This window comes from Anser brachyrhynchus, assembly GCF_964034855.1.
Source record: "Anser brachyrhynchus genome assembly, chromosome: 2".
In the NCBI taxonomy this organism is placed as follows: Eukaryota; Metazoa; Chordata; class Aves; order Anseriformes; family Anatidae; genus Anser; species Anser brachyrhynchus.
The window spans coordinates 76,433,743-76,446,601 of NC_137695.1; the positions used below are offsets into that span (position 1 = coordinate 76,433,743).

The 12,859-nt window shown below is 33.0% G+C and overlaps 1 protein-coding gene and 1 long non-coding RNA gene across 17 annotated transcripts in view; one reads left to right on the forward strand and one right to left on the reverse strand.

Annotated features, from left to right (window-relative positions):
- LOC308189037 overlaps positions 1–12,859 on the forward strand; it is a 166,403-nt gene that overhangs the window by 143,818 nt on the left and 9,726 nt on the right. For 8 of the 12 annotated variants that reach the window (XR_013945959.1, XR_013945960.1, XR_013945961.1 and 5 more), the window contains 3 exons: positions 2,403–2,427; positions 11,350–11,535; positions 11,780–11,883. This is a non-coding gene — a long non-coding RNA (uncharacterized lncRNA). The remainder of the gene's footprint in view (positions 1–2,402; positions 2,428–11,349; positions 11,536–11,779; positions 11,884–12,859) is intronic. The other 4 variants (XR_013945966.1, XR_013945967.1, XR_013945968.1 and 1 more) reach the window with 2 other exon arrangements.
- LOC308189035 (cadherin-10) overlaps positions 1–12,859 on the reverse strand; it is a 96,866-nt gene that overhangs the window by 6,262 nt on the left and 77,745 nt on the right. For all 5 annotated transcript variants that reach the window (XM_080578628.1, XM_080578626.1, XM_080578630.1 and 2 more), the window contains 3 exons: positions 11,795–12,048; positions 8,388–8,524; positions 6,061–6,182 (listed from right to left, as the gene is read on the reverse strand). In XM_080578628.1, coding sequence (XP_080434754.1) covers positions 6,061–6,182; positions 8,388–8,524; positions 11,795–12,048 — 513 coding nt within the window. The remainder of the gene's footprint in view (positions 1–6,060; positions 6,183–8,387; positions 8,525–11,794; positions 12,049–12,859) is intronic.

Here is a 12,859-nt window from a genome sequence, read left to right on the forward strand (position 1 = left end):
CTTCAGATATGAAAATGTACAGATAATTTGGAAATGCTGACAAATGTTTGGCTGACTAAATATTATGCAGTTTCCTGTTAGTTGCTGATATGTATCTTTAAAAAGCAAAGTTTTAAGGACAATCTTATTGAAACAATGTGTTTATGTGCATTATCACATTTATAGCATGTCGCAAGTACATCACAAGTAACAGCATTATTTGTTTTGCTATTGTTCTCAATTAGAACCTAAGCTTTTAACAATCCTTGAAGATGAAGATATTACTGATAATTTACACTGGAAGTGCTTTACTAGCTCCTTTTCAAATAAATGCATATACACATAAAACAAGCACTCATCATCTCCTGTGCAAGCCTGGAAAGTTCTCCTTGCAGTATCTCTGGTGCACCCGAGATCCTGGTGTATGTCAGCACAAGGAACACACACTTTTCACCAATGTGGATGAAGTTTATATAGATCAGGGCATGTGGTCTTTGGAGGGAGCAGCATCTTCCTGTCAACTTTCTGAAGCACTGCATATGCTCTTTCAAGACCTGTATGTGAAGCAGGCTTCAGACAATACATGGCCTCAACATACAAATGAGCAAGGGAAACAGCAGATTCCTCCTATATTGCTGAGAAATACTCAAAATACAGATGTGTAGGCCACAATCAGTGATATAGATCGTTTCGGTGATTTCTTTGCTTGCCTACTCCATCTCTCTTGCAGACAATTATAGCAGCATTGGAAGTTTGGGTGGAAGATGAGGTCCCATGACCTAAATAGGATGTTTGACTTGTTGACTGTTGAACAAAAAGAGTTATCACAACTTCTGTTTGACAGTGGGGTGAGGTCGGGAATCTCACTCAGCTGCATTACTATTTGTTGTTTTCATGATAGATCTTTTGTATTTGCTTCCTCCATTCCTTTATTTCACAGGTTCTGGTCAAAATGAAGGAGAGGAGACACCGATAACCCCAGTGTGTCACAGGGAATTGTGTTTTCAGATTTTTTCCAGATTAGCCATTTAGACTCTAAAGGTTCTTCCTCTTCTCCAAGACTTGTCTAATCAAGACTTGGATTGGTGTCAAACCCTTCCAACCCATAACATTTGTATCTGATAGTTCTTTGTGTTTGACTCTTCTTTTTCTAACCTAGTCCAAGTGATTGCAAGGTGAAAGTGGTTCATAAGACTTATGTTATCTTCCAGACTTTCAGTGTATTGTATTTTCTGGTCCATGTCCTGTTCCTCCAGTATTTCAATGTCAGCCATCTTGGGGGCAATTTATGGATCTTATGAAAATGGGTCTTTGTTCACCCACTTTTTTAAAATTTTTTTTTCCACAAATCTAAACACTTTAAGCACACTTTACCACCGTCTGCTGCAGGTAAATCCAGTAACTCAACAATTTCCATCTGGTTATTATGCCATTGTTTGTGGGCACAGAACTGATGGAAGTAATTAAGAGTGTAAGTAACCATGGGAGCTGTGTTGCATGAGCTTTCCTTTCTGCACAGTTGCTAGGCAGCCACTTGGAATGCTATCTATGTTTTACCAAAGATAGACTCATTCTTGAAGCTTGAAGGACTGATACAGCCTTCAATATAATCATTTTTAGCTGTTGTTTGAGCTGACTGTTTGGCTGACTCTGAAAACTCTGGGCAGTAAATGATTGCAGGGTAACTACTAAATATATGCAAATCCACTTGAAGAACAAAAAGACATTTCTCACTGAGTACACCTGTTTATTTGTAATCAAGATGTACATTAGTTTCCCAGCAGCATTTTCCTTTGAAATGGTAGAGAGTAAACTCTGCCTTATAGTTCATCTACCGCCCAGAATTACATTGTAAATATAGATAATATGTCTTACAGCATATCTGCCACTGCTAACATACATTTTTGTTATTTCATAGGAAAACTAACCAATACTGTAACATTAAAGGCTTTAGTCCTCAGTTTTATATTTGTCTATACCATTTCATACTATGTTTTTTTTTTAAATGATATTAAACAAACAACAATATCCATCCACATACTCATGTCTCATTAGAAATGCTGTTTAGTTAGGAGAAAGGGAAAGTAAAGGAGAAAATAAATATGATCAAGTTTTACTATCACCCTGACTTTTCATGATAAACTGATTTAACATACCAGAATTTCAGTAAGAGAGTGCCTACCAGGAAATAGCTAGTCTGAGGAAGTTTAAATGCTATTACAGCTATTTCAAAAAAATGGAAGTCTGGGGAACTTTTGTTTCCTTGGAATGGTAATAAAATTATTTTTCGTAGCATTTATAGACAGAGCAACTGCATTGGTAAGTGTACTGACACAAAACAATATTAATAATCTAAGGGGGTTCTTACATGGTATAATATGAATGTGATAGTCACACAAATTTATTTTTATTTTGTGTTGTAGATGTGGTGAGGGGCAAGCCTGGTTGGTGAGTATTCCTTTGCTCCAGCCAGTGCATCAAAACACAAATGTTACTGTTTGTCCTTTGTTCTGTTTAACTTCCATGGTATGGGGTGGGGGGAGAGAGGGGGTGGTTTTGGTTTACCTTAAACAAAACAAATAAATGGAATTTGAATGCATTGTATCACGTTTTCATATATGATTTCCTGATGTCATTAGTATTAATGTGAAATACCCAACATTTCATACAGCGTGGTTTTCCCTTTGTACTGATCAGCTGTGGGATACCTCCACTACTCCCACAGTATGGAGTGACAAAGCAGTGACAACAGCAGGGAAGCCAAGAATGTTACACCAGCTGAAACCAGCCAGAAATATAAGGGCCTTAAAGTAGTCAAAGAGGGTTGCTAGCCACTAAAAAAATAGATAAAACAGTAGAAACAAATTTGCTGTGTAGGTTGTTTTTTCCAAAACAATTCGCCTTTGTGCTTAGGTCCTCTGAAAATGTAAATGATCTTTTTTTTTTTTTTTCCTTAAACACACTATACATTTGCTTTTAAATTCTGTGCAAATAAAATATGTGTTATTAAGAAAAAACAAAACCAAAAAAAAAAAAAACCACAGCTGTTTGGAAACCCTATATTGATTTCCATTACAAAAACTTTATTTTACTGGAGTAAGCCAGAGTAAAACTTTGAGAGTTATTGAATAAAATGGTGCAAAAAGAAAATTCTAGTACCACTAAAATCACTGGAATACATGAAATATAAGGAAATATACTGAAGGGACTGAAGTAAAAGTAGATTAAAAGAGACAGAAGAAGAAAGAAAAAAATATTGAAGTAAATTGACCACAAATTGTAGTATGACAAGAAAGGAGGGAGATGCAAAAATGAAAGATAAACTAATACTTATATCCTTATATCAAAGGATATAAGAAAATTCTATAAAAACATATAGAGAAACAGAAAATGAGAAGTAATTAAATTACTAAAAAATGAATTAGGAAATAATTTAGTTTTTAAATAGATATACGTCTTAATTACTTGTTCAATAAGAGGAATAATGAATAGAAAGACATCTGTTGAATACAATAAGGAAATTGTTGGAAATATAGAGGTAACAAAAGCCATGTTTAAGCAAGACTATGTTGGGGTAAATATACCTGATTAAAAAAATCTTTTTTTATATATGGGTCAAATGAGTTGATAAGAAGAGGAGCAACATAAAGAGAACATCGGTGAAAGAAACCTAGCATGATTATATAATTTATGATGAAGATTCAGGAAAAACAAACAAACAAACAAAAAAGAATAAATCAGACATGTTTTAAAATATCACTGAAAGAGAATCTATGATGAGCTAGACTGATTTATATAACATCGGGACAAATTAAAAAGGGAGTAGATATGTATAGATTTGGTAAAACTAAGCAAGCATTCTTGGGGACCCAAAAAGGTGAAAACATAGCTTTCCTCATTAGTTCTGAGGCTTTGAAAGCTGCAGGGAGCCATGCTGTTTTCCTATCTGCTACCTCTGGCTCAGGCAGATAGTCCTTCAGAGAAAGGGCATGGTTTTTGAAAGGACCAGAATGGTGCTGGGCATCTAAGGCTGTACAGGTCTGTTACTTCAAGGCCTATGGCATGGGGTATATGTTTGTTACTCAATATTTTTACGTTTTAAATATATATATATATATAATCCCCAAGACACGTGTATATATGAATTAAAATAACCAGAGTAGGTTGAAGATTGTGAAGAGCCAAAGACACACATACACAGATGCCAAAAAAAAAAAAAAAAAAAAAAAGAGAGAAAAAAGAAAAACAGGAAAGAAAGATAACACACATGGAAGGAACCAAACATTATTTAGTGTAGATTAATTATATTCAATCCCTCAAGACAGACTGAATTCCAAAATAACGTCTTATTAATGATCTTCCAGTTAGCAAGAATATAATTACATTCAAATAGATTATTCGTGTTATCTTGCATTGTATTTTTCTTTTCTCTTCCTGTGAATTGATTTTTTTAAAGACTCAGTTGCAACTCAGATTGTTTAAAAATGGTTATAATTATATAATATATATAAGTTATAATTATATAATATATATAACATGGCACTTCCTTCTGACAAGGGAGATACTGCTGAGCATTATAACACTTCAAATAAATGGGTATGGGTAATAAATAAATAAATAAATGGGTATACACTTATTTAGCTTCTTACTTATTAGTTATAAACACTTAGTCTTTTTTTTTTTGTCTGACAGCCATTTCTGAGTGTAAACAGAAATTGAGTTTTAATGCAGAAATAAGTTTTACATTTATTTTAAAATTATATTAACTTAAATATTTTAGGTAGCTCAGAAAGAAAAGGATATCTCAAAGTACGTTTACCTGAAAATACAACTGTTATATAGAAAATACGCTGCTTGTGTTCTCTATCGTTATTAAACCTGGACAAAACAGATTCTAAAACTTCAAACAGAAGAAGATTTCTGGGTTATTTATTTTTTTTTCAACCAGAGATGCTGGCGAAACTGCAAAAGAAAATTCACTTTTCTACATTTTCAGTTCTCAATCCATATCTTATATTTGAATTCATTAAAATGTTATTTTAGCATTCATAGTAGACACTACAACTGTCAGAAATTCTAGATTTTTAGTCAGGAATTTCCATTCATCCATCAGCTTTAATTATCTTAAAAATCTACTAGGAGGCAAATGTTACTCAATATTGTTAAGTATTTAATATATTATAAATTTGAACCTTGTTATAACCTTGTAAGTCCCTTGTTATAATTTCCAACTGTTGCTCTAGAAAGACAAATGGCAACATGAATGCAAAACTTGTGATGCAACCTGAATGTGATACCTGTAGGACTGAAACAGTTAAGACAAGCTGGCACTTCTTCCATGTTCTATTCAAACGTGCTGAAATGCTTACACTGAGGTTCTATTGTGATTGTTTTAGAGGATTTATTACTGGCTGACTGTGCTCTGGGACATGCTGTGCTGTAATAGGAAAACCGTTTTTTAACAGTTCTAATAAGCAGCTGCCTATTAGGAACTGGATATTGAGCACTGCAGTCATTTCACATAAATTAAAGTATGCTTTCTGTAGCCCGTAAGAAGCAAAACAAAATCATATGTTCCCAGATGAAAAATGTATGGTTTATATTTTATTTTCAAAAGTTTTTGGTGGGATAATAAGACAAATACTACAACTGGAAAAGAAAAAGAAAAACAAAGGTGACAGATGTAGGCTGTAATCACCATCAGAATGAATTGAAATATATCTGAGGTTTGCCACTTGTAAGTTATTGAAAATAAATCAACTTTTTAGTAGATAAATATAACATCTTACTTTCTCTGTGAAGGTAATGGCAAAGCTAATTATGTCCATGTCTCTTGGGCTTATCTAATTAGAATTTAACAATAGTAAAGAGTTAGGTTGATGAAAGTGGTAATTCACACACTGGTTCTGTTGTAATACATTGGTATTTCACTCTAAGCCTCATCTACAGAGCTACTTGTTACTTTCATTTTCAACATTTCAGAAGATAATTTGGACATAATTTATCCCAAGCACCACACAAGAATGATCTACAATTGAGTGCCATAGCAAAGTTGGATAGTGGAAAGTATCAAACACATACCTGTCCAGCTCTTGCATTTTCACAGACAAAGGTATCATAGAATACAGCAAACTGTGGGGCATTGTCATTAACATCCAAAATTCTTACATAGACAGGAACACGAGTAGTATCTTTGGGGTTGTCTGACAAGAGAAAATAGAAGAACAATGAGCTTATTTTCCTACTAAAATTATTCTAATTTCCAAATTTAATGAGCAATGGACATTTAAAATTAGGCTTGGAATTGATCAAAATGTAGCATATAAACTGGTACCAGGCAAGAATCAGGTCTGCTGAAAAGTAAGGAGATGTCTTGCTTAGAGTAAAAAAAGAACAATGTGTTGTTATCTAGTGAGCAATTAATTTTTTATTTTTTTTACATGAAAATAGGGGCTGCCACTGCTAATGTTCTATGCAAATATAGCATATGAAAAGTATGCCCATTACTATAATGACAAAATTGTTAATTTGGTGGGCTCAAGGGTATCATTCTGATGTAAGGTTTTGATTTGTAATTTAAAAATGATTTGCGATCTGATTTGTTTTACACAGAAGAGACATATGATTAAAGCTTTCCTGTGCCTTTAGTAAGCAGGGAGAAATTCTGATAAAGCCAATATAAATATCCCAATAAAAATCAGAAGTGATTAGAATTAGAGTTTTTTATGTTTAAATTGCCTTAAAAATACAAATGTAGATTTTCAGACCTTAGGTTCAAAACCAACAATAGTTACTCCCTCTACCTCCCAAGATGCCCAAGCCCTAGTATTATTTAGAGTGCCCTCTCATTACTTACTATAGGTTAATTAATACAAGTTCATTGTTCCCATTTGCAGATCTAGCAAGAATAACGCCTGGGAGTAAAAAAGTACAGCCATTTCTTTGAATTCTGCTGGCTGGTAGCTAAAATTTATATGATTTTGTTACCATAACGGAATAGGATAAATAACAATAGGGATGACTCAAATTTTTTTATTTACTTATTTTTTTCATTTTAAGCTGAAGCAAAGAAAACAGTAAATATTCAGGAGTAGCTGACATTAAGTTCACATGTGATTTATAATGTCTTTGCTGAAATGTGATGTGGATCTTTTTGACATGCTGAAATGTTTAAAGTGGCAGGTTTGGGACATTTTTTTTTCACAGCCTGTTCCATTTTTATACTAGCTTTCCAAGTGCATTCCATTCTTATCACTGCTCTCCTGTTGTCTCATGTTTCACAGGTAATATTTTTAAATATTTAAAAACTATTCTCCCCCTTCCATTCTTTCTCCAAAACAAATGTACCTCTTTAGAGAAGCCTAGCTATTCCAGCTAAATCCTAGCAGGAAATAAATTGAACACTGTGATATGATATAGGTATAAAATGATAATAGGTTTCTTCAGTATATAAATGCTTCTGATAAGTATTTTTACAACAGTGGACAACACTGTGAAGGAGTGCAAGATCATGAACATGCACTGCAAGAAAAAAAAATGAATATAGCTACTGGGTGTGCTCAGTACAACCAGCCTACTGCAGGAGACACTTGGGCTCTGACTACAGAAATAGTACCGGGCAGGCTAAGATTGGTTAATTGCCTGGACATGATGTTCCATTTAGTTCTCTGCAGTGTAGTTCCTGCCAGTTGTGCTGATCAGCAACTTCTGCTTCTCTGAGTGATTTAAAATTAACCCTAAAAATCAGTGTCTTTGAAAACACATGACCTTCACTAGCTGATTTCAAAGATCAGATTTTTGTCCCTTAGAAAATTTTCTGGCAGAGGGATTAGAGTTAATCTCAACCATGTAGTGGGATCTTTGCTTTCCTCTGTACTTTCAACATGAAAATATCTACAAAAAGATGATGTAAACAGTCTAAGAAATGTTACATCTTAGGGGTCAAGCGGAACCTAACTAACTTGTAAGATTCCAAGAGCTGTAGGTGTAGATACCAAAGGAAGAGATAACAAAATTATTTCTAAGGAAATGAAGAAACCTAAAGAGACAAAAGCATAGATTACCATTTTGAACTCTGCTACCGTAACATCAAAATCTGTCATTTTCCTCAAAGGAAAGTAAGGAAATAAAATCACTCCAGTGTTATTACTTAATTGGGTGACATTTCAGAAGTAGTTTGGATGTTAAAGGTCATTGAAGGAAGAAGATGGGGGAAAAAAGCAACATGGAGATAGCTGCTGTTAGCTACCCCCAATTTAATTTCCAAGAATATCTTACAGAATTGGGTGGGAGGAAGGAAATTATTATTTTTTATTATTATTATATATATATAATTTTTTTTTTGCATGGAGCTACAGCTGTAACTTTGTAGGCTAAGGAAAACTGAATGAAAAAAAAAATTGGCTTACTGATCTCAGCTGCTATAACACTAAGATTGTGCCATTGTGATATCTCACGGTCAAGTGGCTTAGAAGTATAGATGGACCCATTTCCAGAATGAATATTGAATATCCTGTCAAGGTCTGTGTGACGATCCAGAGAAAACCTGCACAGAAAGAAAGAAATTATTGTTAAAAGGATAGAAAATGGAAGAAAGCATGTTTCACAGCAAGTCAATACACTTTTCAGGTTATATACATTACATTAAAAAGGTTGCTTTTTATAAGACAAATATTTAGTTTCTGTAAATTTGGTGCTTTTTTTTTTCCCCCGCTGATCATTGAAAGTTATTTTAATGGTTGTTTCTAAAATTGAAATTGCATATGCACATTTATAAAAATTCTTAAGGTTAATTCTGTAGAATGAGGAATAAAAATTGAAAGAATTTCATAAATATGATATAATAGCGTAGTATTTGATCATCTGAAATTTTATAGACCTGTATGAGAATCATAAAAAATAAGTCAGAATTTCAATATAATTCAAGGATTGCTTTAATCCATACAGGAGAATTCTCTTTGATGTACTGTTCCTTCAGACTGAGACAGACAGCTAATTTCTGAGCTTTTCAAAAGTAGTGTTATAAGCTCTCCTTATACTTTACTTAAACACTTATATACTTTAGGATATGCTAATTTACTGGAGATTAAATTTTAAAAAAATATATAAAAAATAAGTTCATATGCAGAAATTTCACTTTTATGAACATGCTGATGTCAAAGGACTTTCTATGGTGCTATAGATGCTACAATTCCATGGGCAAAAGTTCTACTAACATAAAATGGCAGAAATGTTAAACTACAATCTGCAAATTATTCTTTCCATCATTTTTTCTAATAATCAGCACGGCCTTCAAAGCTAGGATCGAACCTTTGATGTGGAGTTAAGTGTAATATTTTGTGAGGTACAGAACATTTGTCTACTTTTGGCAGAATTGGGTCAATTTATCAAAAAAATATACTGTACTTGTACAATTTGATAGAAACAATTGTTTATGTTCATGTTTTTATGAACTTTTATGACTGACCTAAACATTTCATAAAGTGTATCTATTTTTACTTACAGTATTTAACTGGATTGAGCCAAATGAAAAAAATGTTGTAATATAAAAATAACATCTGTAACATTTTGGTGGGTTTTGTTTGTTCAATTCACAATAAAATAAATATATAAAAACAATGAAGCAACAAACAAGCTAACACCAAAATGAATACAAAAAACAATCCCAAAAAAGTTAGAACAGCCAAAAAAAAAAAAAACATCTGAAACTACAGGAAAGACTTGCTCAAATGTTTTTTCTTGCCTATTTACACATAACAACTAAGTTATAAGTTACCTGAACAAATCTATTTCTCAGAGAATTTATATTTAGGACTATTTGGCCCATATGATAAATAAGTGATTTTACTTCATCCATGGAAGAACTTTAGTGAGGAAAATAGCTTATTTAGATAGCAATCTAACTAACAGTTTTTCAACAGGCAATAATCACTTCTCTGTCTAACAAAATCTATGCCACATTGTCTCATTAAAGTTCTATACCATTTCATATTTGGTCAGCAAGTGCTAAAGAAATTATTAGTTTCAAAAAAACCCCACCATATTTATTGAACAGAAATTAAGAAATATTGCAACAAGAAGCTGCAGGCACAGTAGGAATTCTAACTTACCTAGAATTTTAATACAAAGAAGTTAATATTTGAAAAGCAACAGTTAAAAGGAAAAAAAAAAAAAGTTAAAAATCAAAGCCAATTCTACAACCTGAAGCTGTGATTTTGTTGTTGCTGTTGTTTTTTTAACAGCAGTATTAAAGAATGATACAAATTGCTCAAATTTCAAAATAACATAACTTCAAAATAATTTAGTTTAAATGCTACCTGTTCACTTCTGGAGTGAACGCATTTTTCTTTGTATTTAATATTGATGTTGTAAGAAGTAAAAGCTTATGAAAATGTATTCTAGCCAATTATCATTTCAGTGAGTATGTAATGTTGCTTTGCAAGTTGAAGGATAGAGCCAATACTGAAGAGAAGAATTTGATCTATAGGGTACAAATTGTTTTAAAGTACATGTCTTCAGCTAGGTAGCACTAAATGAAAGATAAAAAAAATGTGTAAAGCAAATTATCATGCATAACTCGATTTTTTTTTATTTTTTAATGAACTAAGTCTAAATAATCCCTCTGTTTTTTGCTGTTGTTGTTGTTATTGTTGTTGTTGTTGTTGTTTTCTAGAAATTTCTTTGCCCTTTTTATTTGCTATACCTGCCTCTTCACAATTATGACAGAAACGTCAGCTGGACACAGAAAAAGTATATAAAATAGTCTTTAAATTGCTAGTCTGTGTAAATGATACTGATGAGAGAAATACCTGCCACAGTCCTTCAATTAATCATGTGTGTCAGAAACAAAATGAGGAAAAACACCAAGTTTGTTCTTTTTCTAGTCATGACTATGAAAACATAACTGGTAAAATTGCCAGTTGTCTCATGCAAGTAGAGTGGATAAAGATGCAATGCTAAGTTATTTATATAGTCTTAAATTTTAGAGGCTTGGTGTTTTCATCTGCTATCTTTTCTAAACACACAAATAACCATAGGAGAAAATTAGATTCAGTTTCAATTCCTAATCCAGTTTTACCACCTGGGCCTCATTAAGAAGCATGTGGCAATTGACTTCAAAGTCATTAAATAAAGTTCTTTTGCTAAAATGTATTTTTTGTACTTTGTTGGGTATTTCAGACAGACATAACCAACTTGGCCATCTTTGTCTTACCTGTTTCTTAAATTTTATGCATTGTAGCATAACAAAAGCAAAAGAAAACAGTGTCATTTAATACATTCAGCTAGATATCATCTAGCTAAATGCATCAAGCAATATATATATAAAAGATTATTTTTTTTACTATTACTCTTTAATGTCTAATTCCTTAGGGTATTTGAGCATACACCAAGATAATTTTATCCCGTGTAGCTATCACACTGGCAGCAGGAAGCTCCAACCAGAGCAGAATAAGATTGGCACTGCATACTTTCCAGGAGTGATGGAAGAATTTAAAGCTCTGTCTCCTTCCTGGCCCCAAGACTGGTTTGGCACTTTTTCATATTCTGAAGTAACAGGTAGTCCTGAAGAGCTTACTCGAAATCAGTGTGTAATTTTATAAGTTTTCTGAGATTTGACATACTAAAAAGCATTTCTTATGTCTTGTGTAAAGTGAATGGCTGTTCCCTGAGGTGTTCTGAGGCTTACAGATAGCACTATTCTCAACACTGTCTATCACTTGTACACTAGTAAATAGGAGAAAAAACATAATCACCTTCTTACTATTTCTCTTAATTTCTGTATCAAATGATGCATATGAAGAGAATGGTGTATTACCTTATGGGGCTTGAAGCTGAATCAGGATCCCGTGCCATTACCGTTCCTATTATTGTCCCCAACTCAATATCTTCATGCACTTCAAAAAGGTAAGAAGATCTGCTGAAGACAGGAGGTTCATCTACATCTTCTACAGAGATTTTCACGATAGTTGTATCTTTAAAAGGCCCAAGATAATAGAAGCGTGGATCCACATGGGTATTCTCAGCTTCAACTTTCAATGTATAAAGCCTTCTCGTCTCATAGTCCAGTGGCTAAAAATGAAGATGATGATAAACTATTAAATTACATTATGTATGAACAGATGTTGACCTATATACATAATGGAAAATGAGAAGGACTCAAGTCTTGTCAGATCTTGTTCTGGGTTCTGGGAACCCTATTGTGGTTCAAATTTTCCACATAAAGACCAATTTCTCTAATAGGAAATTTCCAGTGTCTTTAGGGGGAGATTTTGTTCCTACATATTACCTGAATTAACATAGCACCATTCACAAAAAGATATTCAGTGCAAATTTACTGATTATTTGGTTAGCTTTGTAGCTCTTTCACAAGCATAAGGATATGAAATAATCGTGCAAGTATTTAAAATATTTGAAATACAGACTGGACATATTGAAATCGCAGAACAAGGTGCATAATACTAATACTTTTTCAGGAAATACTATAAATGCCTGGGTACTCAAAACTGCTTGAGTATCCTTATTGTCAAACAAATGTAGCTGGCCTTCAATATCAGCAATGTGTTTGTGTTTATTTGTTTGCTCATTATTTTTAAGGGAGGGGGAACTGTGAAAATTCTCTACATGTAGTAAGAGCTTAATCTTGTTCCTTTTCATTTAATTTCATCGATCAAACACCAGAGATTTTCTTTTTTCAAAATAGATTTGACATTTTTGTCAGCATTTCCTTTTTAAAATAGAAAGAGGAAAGGTTCAGGGTTATAATTAGAAACCTCAGTGGGTACAAAAGAACCTCTATTTCTTCAAATGTTTCTAACTGTCATAGATGTGAAGTGTTAGCTAATTAATGATACCGAGGCAATGAGCAGGCTGAGAATTTACC